We start from the raw sequence: 13,540 nt of genomic DNA on the forward strand, positions 1-13,540 counted from the left end.
TCAAGGTTACTTGAGCCCCATGTTGGAGCCTGCTTGAGATTCTCTTCCTCTCTCTTTCTCTGCCCCTCTCCCCCACTCGTGCTCTTTCCCTCTCAAATAATAAGTAAATAAACTTAAGAGATCTAGATTTCTTACACTTTCTAGGATGTATAGTTTTAGGAAGATAGCCCAAATAATTGTTAGTTGGACAATGAGTTGAAAATACATCTTGAATTACTAATCTGCAAGGTTATTATGACTTGGCGTACATCTGTGCTACTTTACATTCACGTAGAACTTTCACATACATTTTGTTTGTTTTTAACCAACTACACGTTGTAGACAATGGTCTACATAAAACAGGCATTAAGAGTCATAAGACCAGCTTGGCTATTCACCAGCTCACCTTTAGCATGTCAGCTTCTCGAGAGTTTATTCGTGTTTTGAAAAGGAGAAACAATAGTAATATCCACCTCTTAGAATGGTTAGATACAAGTAAAGTGCTATGTAGATGCGTATAGCGTGATACAGATTGGATCCTGGGAGAATTAGAGGTTACATGATTTGACTAAGATAGTAGAGTGTTTTAAAAGATAACACCACTGTATTGCTGGGGAAAAAAAAGATGCATATCATTCAGGGACTTCAAAAAGTCAAAAAAAAAATTAACCTTATTTATGAAATCATGTATCTATTAAGTCTCTTCAAATCTTAATAACAAATGGCTACTTTATGGTTTGGGAATTGGGTTATACTGTGGATTATCAGAACAAGATTTTTGCTTTGCCTTTCTTTTATTCTCTTTCTTTCTTTCTTCACTATTGGATTAAACATGTGTTTATCTTTTCATTTGAAAAACAGAAAAAATATCATTTTAAATCTTTTTCCGTACCCATAGGTGTTGTTATAATTGACGACCATCCTGAAGTAACAGTAGTTGAAGACCCCCAGTCAAATTTGAATGATGATGGTTTTACGGAAGTGGTTTCCAAAAAACAACAAAAACGTTTACAGGATGAGGAACGTCGAAAGAAGGAAGAACAAATCATACAGGTTTAGTGTTTCAGTTTGTTACTAGATACTTAGATTGTTGCCCAAAATATATTAGCAAATAATCAAAAGGTTTCTATCTACCTATAATATCAAGGCTGCATTTATTCATGTGTTCTAAATGGCTTTGATTGTCACAACTTTAAATTGTTTTTAACCAGAATTGAGGTAAATGTTAAATAGAATGTAATCACCGTAGCTTACTGTTTGCCGTAGAGAAGACCATCTTTCATTCAGGAATGTTTCATGTTTCAGTACTGGTCATCTTATTTGTCCCATCTTACTTCATGGCAGAGCTAGTTAATTTTAAATTATCTTAGGAATCTCTTGAAGACACCTGCCATGATACAATAAATTGCAGATTCTTGACCTGTAAAAGTTTTGATTATAATCTAAACTAGTTCATTTAAACACACGGTATGCATCACGGTAAGTTACCCCATTTAAATCAACCCAGACACCCATTTTGCTAAATGCTGACACACGATAAAAATAAATAAAACATATAGATCTTAGTGATAATAAGCTCTGACAAATGAGAAGGCCCAAAAACAAGAAACACTGTAAAAATTCTATGTGAATGGTAATATTGAGTTCAGTTGAATATAGCCCTTGGGACTAGGTATTTTCAGAAGTCATTCATTCATTTGTCTATTTATCTATTCATTCATTAATTTTTAAGATAAAAATGGTATCCTATATGGCATAAGACCTCGGCCACACCCACAGATTAATATTTCTGTGGCAGATGTAAGTTGAGCGAAGCCAGTAAGTAGTTTTTTGTCAGATCAGGTCAGATTTTTTTTTTTTTTTTTTTTTTTTAATTTGAGAGAGAATGAGAGAACACACAAGCCCGGGAGGAGCATAGAAAGAGGGGAAAATACAGAATCCGAAGCAGGCTCCAGGCTCTGAGCTGTCAGCACAGAGCCCGATGCGGGGCTCAAACTCTTGACCTCGAGACCATGACCTGAGCTAAAGTTGGACGCTTAACCGACTGAGCCACCCAGGTGCCCCAGATCAGGGCAGACTTTGCTGCCAGTTGAATTCACTGAAAAATTCCGTAATTTTTTGACTTTTAGAATTGTGAAAGAGATTATGAAACTATATATCAAGAATGTATAATACATATTTGTCTTTTGTCCCTAGTAACATCTTGGCTTTTCATAATTTAAAATCTCATTGCAGCTTTGATATTTTTGCTCTATCAAGTACCTATTTTGAAAACTAAAGGGACTAAATTAGTAGATCTTGTTAGAGATATTCATAGACCATTAACTTTCAGCTACATTATTGACAAAAATGTTTCTTAACAATTTTTTAAGGTCTGGAACAAAAAGAATGCAAATGAGAAGGGAAGAAGTCAGACTTCTAAGCTTCCTCCAAGATTTGCCAAAAAACAAGCTACAGGACCCCAGCAGGCCCAGTCTCCAGCTACAGCTCCAGCTCCAGCTACAGCCTCGGCCCCAGGCCCAGGCCCAGCCCCAGGCCCAGCCCCAGGCCCAGGCCCAGGCCCAGCCCCAGGCCTAACTGCAGTCTCGTCTCCACTCCCAGCCTCGGCCTCCGCTCCTGTCCCACCCTCCACCTCAGCTGCAGCTACCGTCTCTTCCACAGCCCCAGCCTCTGTCCCCATCCTCGCCACAGCCCCAGCCCCAGCCTCAGCGCCCATCCTCGCCTCAGCCTCCATTCCCATACTTGCTTCTGCCCTAGCCCCGGCTTCAACCTCAACCCCAGCTGCCTCAGCCCCAGCCGGCCCAACCCCGATTCCAACCCCAACCCCGACCCCGGCCCCAGCCCCGACCCTAGTCCCCGCCCCACCTTCAGCTCCAGCCCTCGTCCCCATCTCTGCTCCAGCCCCCACCGCACCAGCCCACACTCAGGGCCAGACTCATAAACCAGTCCAGAGTCCACTTCAAACTACGACACAGTCTTCGAAACAGCCACCACCTTCAATCAGACTACCTTCAGCTCAGACACCTAATGGCACAGATTACGTAGCCACGGGAAAATCCATCCAGACCTCACAGTCACATGGCACACTTACAGCTGAATTATGGGATAACAAGGTGGCCCCACCAGCTGTGCTGAATGACATCTCAAAGAAATGTAAGTTCAACAGAGAAGTGACGGGTGGGGTATGGCATGAGAATATTAGGTTTGTTTTCAATTTCATTTATACACTTGGTATATTTTCCTAGCCATCTTATTTTTTTCTTAGTAAGAAGCAGTAATAGTAATTTTTTCTTCGCTTCCTTTCTTGAAGGCTTTGTTTCTAAAACAAATGTGTTATACTTTTAACAGCCATATTTTATGGACACAATTTTGTGTTGATTAAAAAAGTACACTGTTTGGGGGGGACATCTATTTATTTTGGTCTACAAAATTCTCTTAAGTGTATCGTGAAAGTCACTGTTTTATTGTCAGGCTACTGTTGAAAGAAAAGGTAAAATAGGGATTATCGAGCTCTAAATTTTAATGGTCTCATTTCCCGTGACTTCTTCTTTTTAGTAGGTCCCATTAGTCCACCACAGCCACCTTCAGTCAGTGCGTGGAATAAGCCCCTAACATCGTTTGGATCAGCTACTTCATCAGAGGTAGGAGTAGACTTAATAATGGCCTTAGTTGGGGTTAGTGTACCGGAGTTCCCTTAAAATAGTTTTCAGACTTTGAGCGTGCATCACAGTCACCTGGACAACTTATTAAAAGAGATTGCTGAGACCACTGCCCAGAGTTTTCCACTTCATTAAGTCGGTTGAGCCCTACATACATTCCTTCCTCCCTCCCTCCCTCCTTCTCTCTGTCTGTCTGTGTCTCTCTCTCTCTCTCTCTCTCTCTCCCTCCCTCCCTCCCTCCCTCCCTCCCTCCCTCCCTCTCCTTCCTTCCCTCAAGCAGGGGAGAGAGGCAGAGAGAGAGAATCTCAAGCAGGCTTCACACTCATCATGGAGCCCGACATGGGCTTGATCCCGAGACTGAGATTATGACCTGAGCCAAAATCAAGAGTCAGATCCTCAACCAGTTGAGGCACCCAGTCACCCAGGCCTGGATACGTTTCTAACAAGTTCCTAAGTGATAATATTGCTGCTGGATCTCTACATTTATAAGCTATTTCTCATCTTTAGACCTAATAAGGTTAACATTTTTTTTTTTAATTAGGTTTGTTAAAAATATTTATTTTGAGAGAGAAAGACAGAGACTGTGAGGTGGGGAGGGGCAGAGAGAGAGGGAGAGAGAATCCCAAGCAGGCTCTGTGCAGTCAGTGTGGAGCCCGACTTGAGCTCCAGCCCACAAACCTCGAGATCATGACCTGAGCCAAAATCAAGAGTGGATGCTCGACCCACTGAGCCACCCAGGTGCCCTGAGGTTAACATTTTTTAATTTGAGTCTTAATAAAAGTGCTTGTGATACAAAGAATATAAGTGCAGTTACTAGTTTTTTTTACTTTTCTACCATGTTTTTGCTCGACTAATTAGACAGTATAATTACTTAGAAGCAGTGTTTACAGAAGTTTTGCCATAATTTCTCAAATGTGCAGTATTGGTAAATGACTATTTAGGTTAGCAGGTTTTCACTTATTCATTGAACAAACATTTCTTGAGCACTTGTGGTATACCAGGCTGTGTTCTAACTCATGGGTTTACAAAACAGGGAGAGAGTGTGATTAAAAATGGACAAAAAGCCCTGTATTCATGGGGCTTCCGTTGTGGTTGGGAGGGAACCACTAACATATACCATATAGTATGTTAAATGGTGATCAGTGCTGAGGAGAAAAGCCAAGTAGGGAAGGTATGTAAGTAATTTCCCAAGAGATATGGAGATCATTTAAAATTGGTTGGCTAAGAAATGCTCCTTAGGTGAGCATTTGAGTTAAAGACTTAGAAGAGGTAAGAGCAAGCTATTAAGATTTCTGAGGAAAAGTGAATTCCTGATTCAGAGAACAGCAAATACAAAAGCCGGGGGAGAGGGATATGGCTGATGTGTTTGAGGAAGATCAGGGAGGTCTCTGTGGCTGTAGTGAACTTAAGGGATGGAGAGAGAACAGATGAAGCTAGAAGCATAACAGAAGACAGACCCTACAGGGCCTTTGGGAGACTCAGGAAGATAATAGATAGTTTTAAGCAAGAGAATGACAGCACCTGACTTTTAAAAGGTTATTCTGAGTAGTTTGTTAAGACTAGTCTGTGTGTGTGGGGGGGGGGGGGGGGGGGGGGGGCAAAGAGTAGAAGTTAAGATGCTATCATAATAACCAAACTATGGTAACTTAAACCAAGGAGTGGCATTCAAGATGATGAGAAATGGTTGGTTTTTAGGTATTTGAAGATAAAGAAAGCTGACATGCTGATGGATTAAATATCGTATGTGAAAAAGAATGAGATTTATCTCCAAAGTTTTTGACTTGAACGAGAGGGATAGAGTTTCCATCAGTTTTGATTGGGAAGCTATAAAATGGATCAGCATTGGGGGAAAAGATGAGGGAATTTGGTTTGGGGCACGTTAGATTTAGGTTGTTACACATCTAAGTGGAGCCGTTGGGTAGGTTGTTGGATGGAAGAGTCTGTAGTCCACGGGAGATTATCTGGTTTGGAGACATGAATTTCAGTCATTAGTAGGCACTTAAAGTGATGTGGTTGGATGAGGCCACCAGAGGAGAATGAATCCTAAGAGTGGTTAGAAAAGAGAAGAGAATCAGAAGCTAAGTCCTCAGGCTTTCCAACTCATAAAAAGCTGTGATTGGAAAAGTACCCTGGAGGATCTAAGTGAACAACGAGTTGAAAAGAGGAGGGATAAATTGAATGTGTCAGATTCTGCTGAAAGGTCAAGTAAGATAGGCCTGAGAATTGAAACTAATAATGTGGTGGTCACTGGTGACTTTGACAAGGGTAGTGTCAGTGGAGCAGTAGGCATGAAAGCCTGGTTAGAGTGAATTTAAGAGAAAGTGGGAGGGAAAAAATGCCTGTAGAGAAAAGTATAATTTGGAGTCACTGCATTCAGTATTTAAGATCCTCAGTTTAATCATTTTTCTTTTTCCTGTTGGTATAGGCATTAGGATTAATCGTAGCATTTTTTATATAGGAAGTTCAAGCTATTTCCTACTGATAACGAAAGACGGGGTGGAAAGTGTTTCTTGTGTTTTGGATGGGTACACTGGATTTAATGAGTTTATTAAACTGTTTGTTACCAGTTTTTAAATTGACATTGAAGTACTGGAATGATTTTTCAGCACTCTTAGCTGCAAGATTTTTCTTGTAGACGTTCTCCTATGGGTTTCCAGTACTGCAGTAGAAAGCATACTTGAAAGAATGCTCACATCTGCCTTCAGACAGGTAGCAGAGGAAGATACTTTGGTGGTATTTCATTTTTTTCACGTCTTTCTTTATCCTTTTTATGTTTTCTGGATAGAATGTGATTTTTTGGTTGATGTTCATTGCACATGATTTTGGAATATTGCCTCATGGTGAACTTTGAGCTAGCAAAGTTACAGTTCACTTTTAATTCATTTTGTGGATGGAAGGTGTTCCTTGATGGGATTTCTTGAATGACTCTAGTGAAATACAGTTCTTTTTTTCCCTTTAAATGTTTGTTTGTTTGTTTGTTTGTTTGTTTGTTTGTTTGTTTTGAGAGAGAGAAGAAGAATCCCAAGCAGGTTGTACGCTGTCAGTACGGAGCCTGGCGTCGGTTTGAGCCACCCAGGCACCCCGAAGTACAGTTCTTTACGATAGTTTCATTCAGTGCTATGAATGTTAGATACACCAGATAGACCCATCAAGATTGGTGATATAATATGATCTCAGTTTCATTATAAATATTTTTTGTTTCAAAGGATATGATATTCTTCCTAAAACTCACATTCTGTAATAGTGCTATTAACTGTCAATCTGTTTTTGCATTTCATTAAACTATGTATAAGTTCTTAATTGTTTCTGTACATAAAATCAATAGCTTTCAGTGATTAGTTTCTGCACTATTTTGCTTTTCTAATGTTAATTGTACATTTACACTGGATTATAGAATTTCATCATTGACTAAAGCAAATAGAGATTTTTATTCTAAGTTACATCAATAATGTTTGCCTGTATTTGAAAGAGAATATTCACATATTAAAAGTAAATCTGACGGCACCTGGGTAGCTCCGTCACTTGAGCATCCGACTCTTAATTTCGGCTCAGGTCATGATCCAGGGGTCGTGGGATCTAGCTCCGTGTCAGGCTCCATGCTGAGCTTGGGGCCTGCTTAAGATTCTCCTCCAGCCCCCTCTCCCCAGTAAACAAAATAAAATAAAATCTGAATGGCATGTTCTTTTCATACCGTTGATATTGTTACAGTGATAAATGTAACAGTAACCTTACACAGAAATTGACTGATACGCTAAGTTCAGGGATACCTACGCTGATAGGACATAATGATTTGATTGTAAGACCAAGGCCTGAAGTTGAACCTTGTCCCAAGTTTTGTTTGTTTGTTCATTCTTCCTGAAAAGATTAAGTAATTGTTACAAATGTTCTCTAGGTTAGAAAACCCTATTTTGTCTAGCTTTCCACTTGTTCATCTTCTACCACAGCTGCTAACACCTGCTATGTTCCAGCCTCCACTACCCTTTTTTTAATTCTTAACCTTTACACCGGGTGTTTTCTCTGCTAGAAACACTTCCCCCTGATTTGGTCTTTTAGATTAAGTTTCGGTGTGACCTCCTCAGGGCCTTTTTTGTCCACCAATCTGAAGTGGCTTAACCATGTATTGATTTTTGCATATCCCTTTCAAGTTGTTCATTTTCTCCATATGCTGTAATGCGAATTCTGCAAGTTAGACTAAGTTAGATTCCTGGTGTCTGGATTAGTGCCTTGCACAAAGATGCCACATAAGTTAGCAGTTTAATTTGATTCCTAAGTTGTGTGCACTCTATTACCAAACACAGAGTATTTTCATGGACATTATTTCATTTTCTTTTAAAGGAAACTTAAGTATGTGACACGTGTTCCTATCTTTCTTCTCTCCCTCATCCGTTTATTTGTTGCTGATGCTGTCTTTGTGTGTCTGTCGCTTTTACATTTGTTATAAATGAGTGAGTAACTTGAGGCTATGATTTGCCCACACTCAAACTTCTAACTCTTAAAGCCAGGACTTTAGAAAACGTAAGTCTTGTCCTGGTTTTCATTTTATGAGTCGTTTTTTAATACAGATCAGTAGTGGCTAAAGGAAAGTTCTCTTAAAACATGATCAGTGTCAGTTAATGCATAGATCGCTTCAAACCTCCTGTTATGAAATATGTGCTACATACATCATTAAGTCATCTTTGAACTCCGTTTGCTTTGATAATAATCAAGTTTTAAAATATTTTCTTCCTAGGGAACAAAGAATGGTCAAGAAAGTGGAGTTGAAATTGGCATTGACACAATTCAGTTTGGTGCTCCAGCTTCAAATGGGAATGAAAATGAAATTGTGCCTGTGCTTTCGGAAAAAAAACACTGACAAGATACCTGAACCGAAAGAACAACGGCAGAAGCAGCCTCGGGCAGGCCCTATCAAAGCCCAGAAGGTAAATATAATTCATATGAAAGCCACTAACATTTAAAGGAGAACGGTTAACAGTTTTAAAGTTGAATTAATTTTCAATGAATTGTCTTTGGTCGTGATGCCTTTTTGTCATAAACATTGAATTTTTAGCTTCCAGATTTGAGTCCAGTAGAAAACAAAGAACACAAACCAGGTCCTATTGGAAAAGAACGATCGTTAAAAAATAGAAAGGTGAAAGATGCCCAACAGGTGGAGCCAGAAGGACAAGAGAAACCAAGCGCTGCTACAGTCAGAAATACAGATCCTGTAACAACAAAGGAAACCAAAGCAGTTTCTGAAATGTCTACTGAAATAGGAACAATGATTTCAGTCTCATCCACAGAATATGGCACTAACGTGAAGGTAGGCAACATGCAGTGGTGACCGGCTCGGTTGATGCAAACCATGTCTGAATGAGTGGGGAAAACAGCGATAATACTCTTCCTCTTCTCTCTTCCTTCATCTTTCTGCTTCTTCTTTCTTCTTTCTTCTTTCTTCTTTCTTCTTTCTTCTTTCTTCTTCTTTCTTCTTCCTCTTCCTCTTCCTCCTCCTCCTCCTCCTCCTCCTCCTCTTCCTCTTCTTTGGCTTGAGGCATATAATTCTATAAACGAATGGGTTATTCTGCAGAGACTCTTATTGCATGGTATGCATTTGTGATCTAAAGAAATTCCTTATAATAAATTATTTCTTTCTGTGGAAATTTATTCTTAATTCTGGACTGAGTAGTTGAAGTGAAAAATGTGCACACAAGATTCGAATGCTTTTCATTGGGCTTTGACAGGCTTTGAAAGGATTGTTGTATGTTTTTGTTAATGGAGTTACAGTGGAGCCTTACCTTGCCCACTAGTAAGATTCTGAAATTGGGAAGTAGGTCATACCAAATTTTTAGTGACTCCAGGATAGCCAGTTTTCTTCCAGGGTTGCAGTAGATCACTTCCATTGCTTGAGCACCAGAGGAAATCATTGACTAGTGTTCTAGTGTTTAGGGACCTCATTGAATGAAAGGTGCAGATCTTTAAAAATACTCATTATGGCAAGATACACTGAGTGACTTATATGGACCAATGCTTGTGGGAATGGCAAAATTTATGCCTGCCCTTTTGTGTTCACTCTGGTTCATATACTCAGTGAGAAGAAAGGTAGGTGGAAACTTTCATATTTGAATATTTCGTTCCTTTTAATTGCTATACAAGTCAATACATGTAAACAAAAAACTCTGATGATCCAACTCTACCATATTTAAAGAACAGATTCATGAAGATAAACAGGTTTATCCTAAAACCTAAGTGCAACAACTAAGATCTTGACACTCACTTATCTGTGTTGTATTTTGAAGAGAATAAAAAAAACAGTAGTTGAAAGTAAGCTATAGATTAAGTATGAGAACCACATAGAGTTCTTTTAGTAATCCACAGAAATAAATGGTACTGTTGGCAGCCTCCTACTGTGCAATGCATGTAAATTTTTTAAGTTGTAATTGGAGTGTAATTGACGTACAGTATAGCAATGCATTAAAAAAAAAAAAACTGTACAGGACCCCAGCAGTAGTTGAAACGTCACCCCTTCAGTGGTGAGTCCACGTTTGTTTTATCACACTATTGCTTTTAAAGATTTGAGTAATTTGAGTCTTAAGATCTCTTCTGCTTTCTCCAAAACAACTTTACATCTGTTAGGCTGTCATTAGAAGGTGAGTCACTAATTTAGTTTACAGCGTATTTTTTTCTATTACTGCTCCACAGGAGTCTGTGACAGACTATACTACACCTTCTTCTTCTCTGCCTAACACTGTGGCTACTAATAATGCAAAGATGGAGGACACTTTGGTTAACGATGTGAGTAATCAACTTCGGACGCTCAGGTTTGGTCAGGGACCTGCTGTTGTTACCTGATACATACCGTGTGACCGCTACTTAATTCCTCTCTGGGAAAGGTCCTAGTCAATTTGTGTTTTGGGGCACTCATAACAATAAGTACCAAAAATAGTCAAAGCTTAGGCTTAGTTTCGTAAGTACCAATCCTGTTAACCTGGTTTTGGTTAAGAATTTTGTTCTTTCCTTTCACATTCTACAGATTCAGTAATTTATTTGGTTGATAATTTTGTTCTTAAATGAAACCTTTCATAATGCAGTGAAAGCTCACTCAATTAAAACAAAGAGTGTTGCCAAAGATTCCTTGTGTTTCTTTTTGAGCTTAAAAAAAATTACATTGTATCTTAGCAACATTCCTGTTGTAAAGATTGAGCTGTAACATATGTGTAAGTATTGTACTTCAGAAACTCTCAAATGCTCTGTTAAAAAGTGATAGTAAGTTGGGGCACCTGGGTGACTTAGCTGGTTGAGCATCTAGCTTCGGCTCAGGTCATGATCTCGCAGTTCGTGAGTTCAAGTCTCACGTCAGGCTCTGTGCTGACAGCTCAGAGCCTGGAGCCTGCTTCCAATTCTGTGTCTCCCTCTCTCTCTCTCTCTCTCTCTCTCTCTCTGTCCCTTCCAGTTTGTGGTCTGTCTGTCTCTGTCTCTGAAAAAATAAACATTAAACAAAATTTTTTTTAAGTGATAGTAAGTGACGTAAATTTGGCTGTAGTTTTCCAGAACAGCCGTGTTATAATTCAAGATTATGTTAAGTCGTTACAGTCCCTCATTTTGGCTAGTTCATTGACAGGTGAAAAATTATAAGCCCAGACAAGTTAGGTAACCCTCTGCGGTGGAAGAGCATTTTAGAGTTACACATGCGGCCCTTGTTCTGGAGGGCAGGTGTGGTGGAAATGTGGTCAGTTGCTCTCTTTTTAAAATATACAATAAGGCTCATTCTTTTCAAAAATCTCCTTCACAGATCTATTTAAACCTTTCACACAAAGGGCTTTAACTCTATCATTCTGAGAATAAAAATCTTAGGTCTTACAGATGTTTTTCCCTGTGCTTTCTAGTTTTCCATCTGGCATCAAGTATATAGAATTTTAGAGACATAAAGTGCATTAGGGACCATTTAATCCAACTTTAGTGGTCAGGCCATAGGACTGAGGAAAAGGGAGAGAGAAAGGAGTATGTTGCATGTTTTCTGTTAGTGATAGGAGAGCTCCTCAGGAGCTGATTAATGTAATGTCTCCAGCTTTTCCGTGTAATAGAGCCTCTCTTGATATACCAAATCCCTTTTCCCTTACCTTTTTGGAGATAGTCTTAAATTTCTTTAATTTCCTGTAAGAAGTAATGGGAAATTTGGAAAGGACAGAAAGACTCCCTGTCAGATAAGTGTGGATACCACTATGTTGATTATCAAATACTGAATCAGTAAGCCTCAACATAAAGTTGAATTATACTGTCTTCTCTCATTAAAAAAAATTTTTTAGATGACACTTTTTCAAGAAAGTATATGATGCTTTCTCCCAGACCACCCTCTAAAAATATGGTTCATGAAATATGAATAAGTTCTCAGAACCCTTAAAAGTCATTGAAAATATTCATGAGAGTGTTTTCATGGTTTCCGTGTGATCTGCAGTGCTAATCAAAGTGTAGTTCCTTGTGCATGCAGGATAACTAAAAGAGAGAGACCCAGCCTGTGTCTGAGCAAGTAGTCTACATTTGCTTTTTAGCTGTGTATCCACAGCATGTGTGAAAACAGGAAGATCATCTTGGGTCAGGGAGAATTACAGGTGGTCATCAGTTTGGAGTGATTTCACAGTGGTGCTTATTTGTGCCAAGTATAGTGGTGATTCTGAACTTAACTAACGTAGCGTTAAAAACAAATGTCCTAGGGGGTCCTGGGGCGCTTAGTCGGTTGAGTGTCCAGCTCTTAGTTTCGGCTCGGGTCATAATCTCACTGTTCCTGGGTTCGAGCCCCGCGTTGGGCTCTGCGCTGACTGACAGTGCAGGGCCTGTTTGGGATTCTCTCCTTCTCTCTCTGCCCCTCCCCTGCTCACGCACTCTCTCAAAATAAATACTTTAAAAAAAAAAATGTCCTACATGGGAAAAATTTTAGGACCTTTTGAAATGTTCCTTTTTCACTCTTTAGTGTGTTTGAGGGTTTTATGCATAGAGCTTTTGTGTTTTGAAAAAATTATTCTTGATAAGGGTTAATCTACTTATTTAAGATATTTAGCTGGTGTTTATTGGATAGTATTACTTAATGTTACAATCATTTTGAATCTTGAAATCTTTGAATGTCTTGAAGATTTAAATGCAGGTGTTGGGTTTTTTTTTTTTTAATTTTTTTAATGTTTTTATTATTTTTTAATGTTTTTATTTTATTTTTTTGACAGAGAGAGAGAGACAGAGCATGAGCGGGGGAGGGGCAGAGAGAGAGGGAGACACAGAATCCAAAGCAGGCTCCAGGCTCCGAGCTGTCAGCACAGAGCCCGACACGGGGCTCGAACTCACAGACTGCGAGATCATGACCTGAGCTGAAGTCAGACGCTCAACCGACTGAGCCACCCAGGCGCCCCTGTTTTGTTGGTTTTTTTTTTTTAATTAATATTCCTAGCACAGCTATTTAAAAAATGTATAAAGTAATCTCTGTTAAGTAGTCCATGGTATTCTCAATTTGTTAGTACTCCATAGTACCACACACAAAGTGATGATCTTAAAATGATTACCTTAAAATGCTCGCTAAGCATCTCATTTTATCTGAATAAGTGAACCATCAAAATCAATCATACTATAGTACATAATAAAATCTCAAGGTCTAGAGACTTAAGAGGGGAAAAGATATGTGTAGAGAGTTTGTAATATATTCACGTTTCTGACAATATTTGCCATAATCATGTTATAACTAGAGCGAGCCAGCTTGCTCAGTGTAACAGGGTGGTAGCAATATTCTGTACTTTCCTCCCAATTTGACTTTTGTTTTTGAATCTAGTTATAAGAGTATTGACTAAATTGCAGGAAGGAGATTAATTTCTTAATATTTACATTATCACGTTAAATGCTTCTGATAGAACCCATGGGTCCCTGAAAATTTTAATGGAAATTATATT

General features: G+C 39.1%; 1 protein-coding gene across 1 annotated transcript in view; it reads left to right on the forward strand.

The window, feature by feature from the left end:
- PRRC2C (proline rich coiled-coil 2C) overlaps window positions 1–13,540 on the forward strand; it is a 94,930-nt gene that overhangs the window by 61,932 nt on the left and 19,458 nt on the right. Inside the window, 7 exon segments of the mRNA XM_042976750.1 lie at window positions 878–1,032; window positions 2,352–3,132; window positions 3,535–3,620; window positions 8,368–8,478; window positions 8,480–8,557; window positions 8,686–8,937; window positions 10,314–10,406. Of these exon segments, the coding sequence (XP_042832684.1) occupies window positions 878–1,032; window positions 2,352–3,132; window positions 3,535–3,620; window positions 8,368–8,478; window positions 8,480–8,557; window positions 8,686–8,937; window positions 10,314–10,406 (1,556 nt within the window).

Source organism: Panthera tigris, chromosome F3, assembly GCF_018350195.1.
Source record: "Panthera tigris isolate Pti1 chromosome F3, P.tigris_Pti1_mat1.1, whole genome shotgun sequence".
NCBI lineage: Eukaryota > Metazoa > Chordata > Mammalia > Carnivora > Felidae > Panthera > Panthera tigris.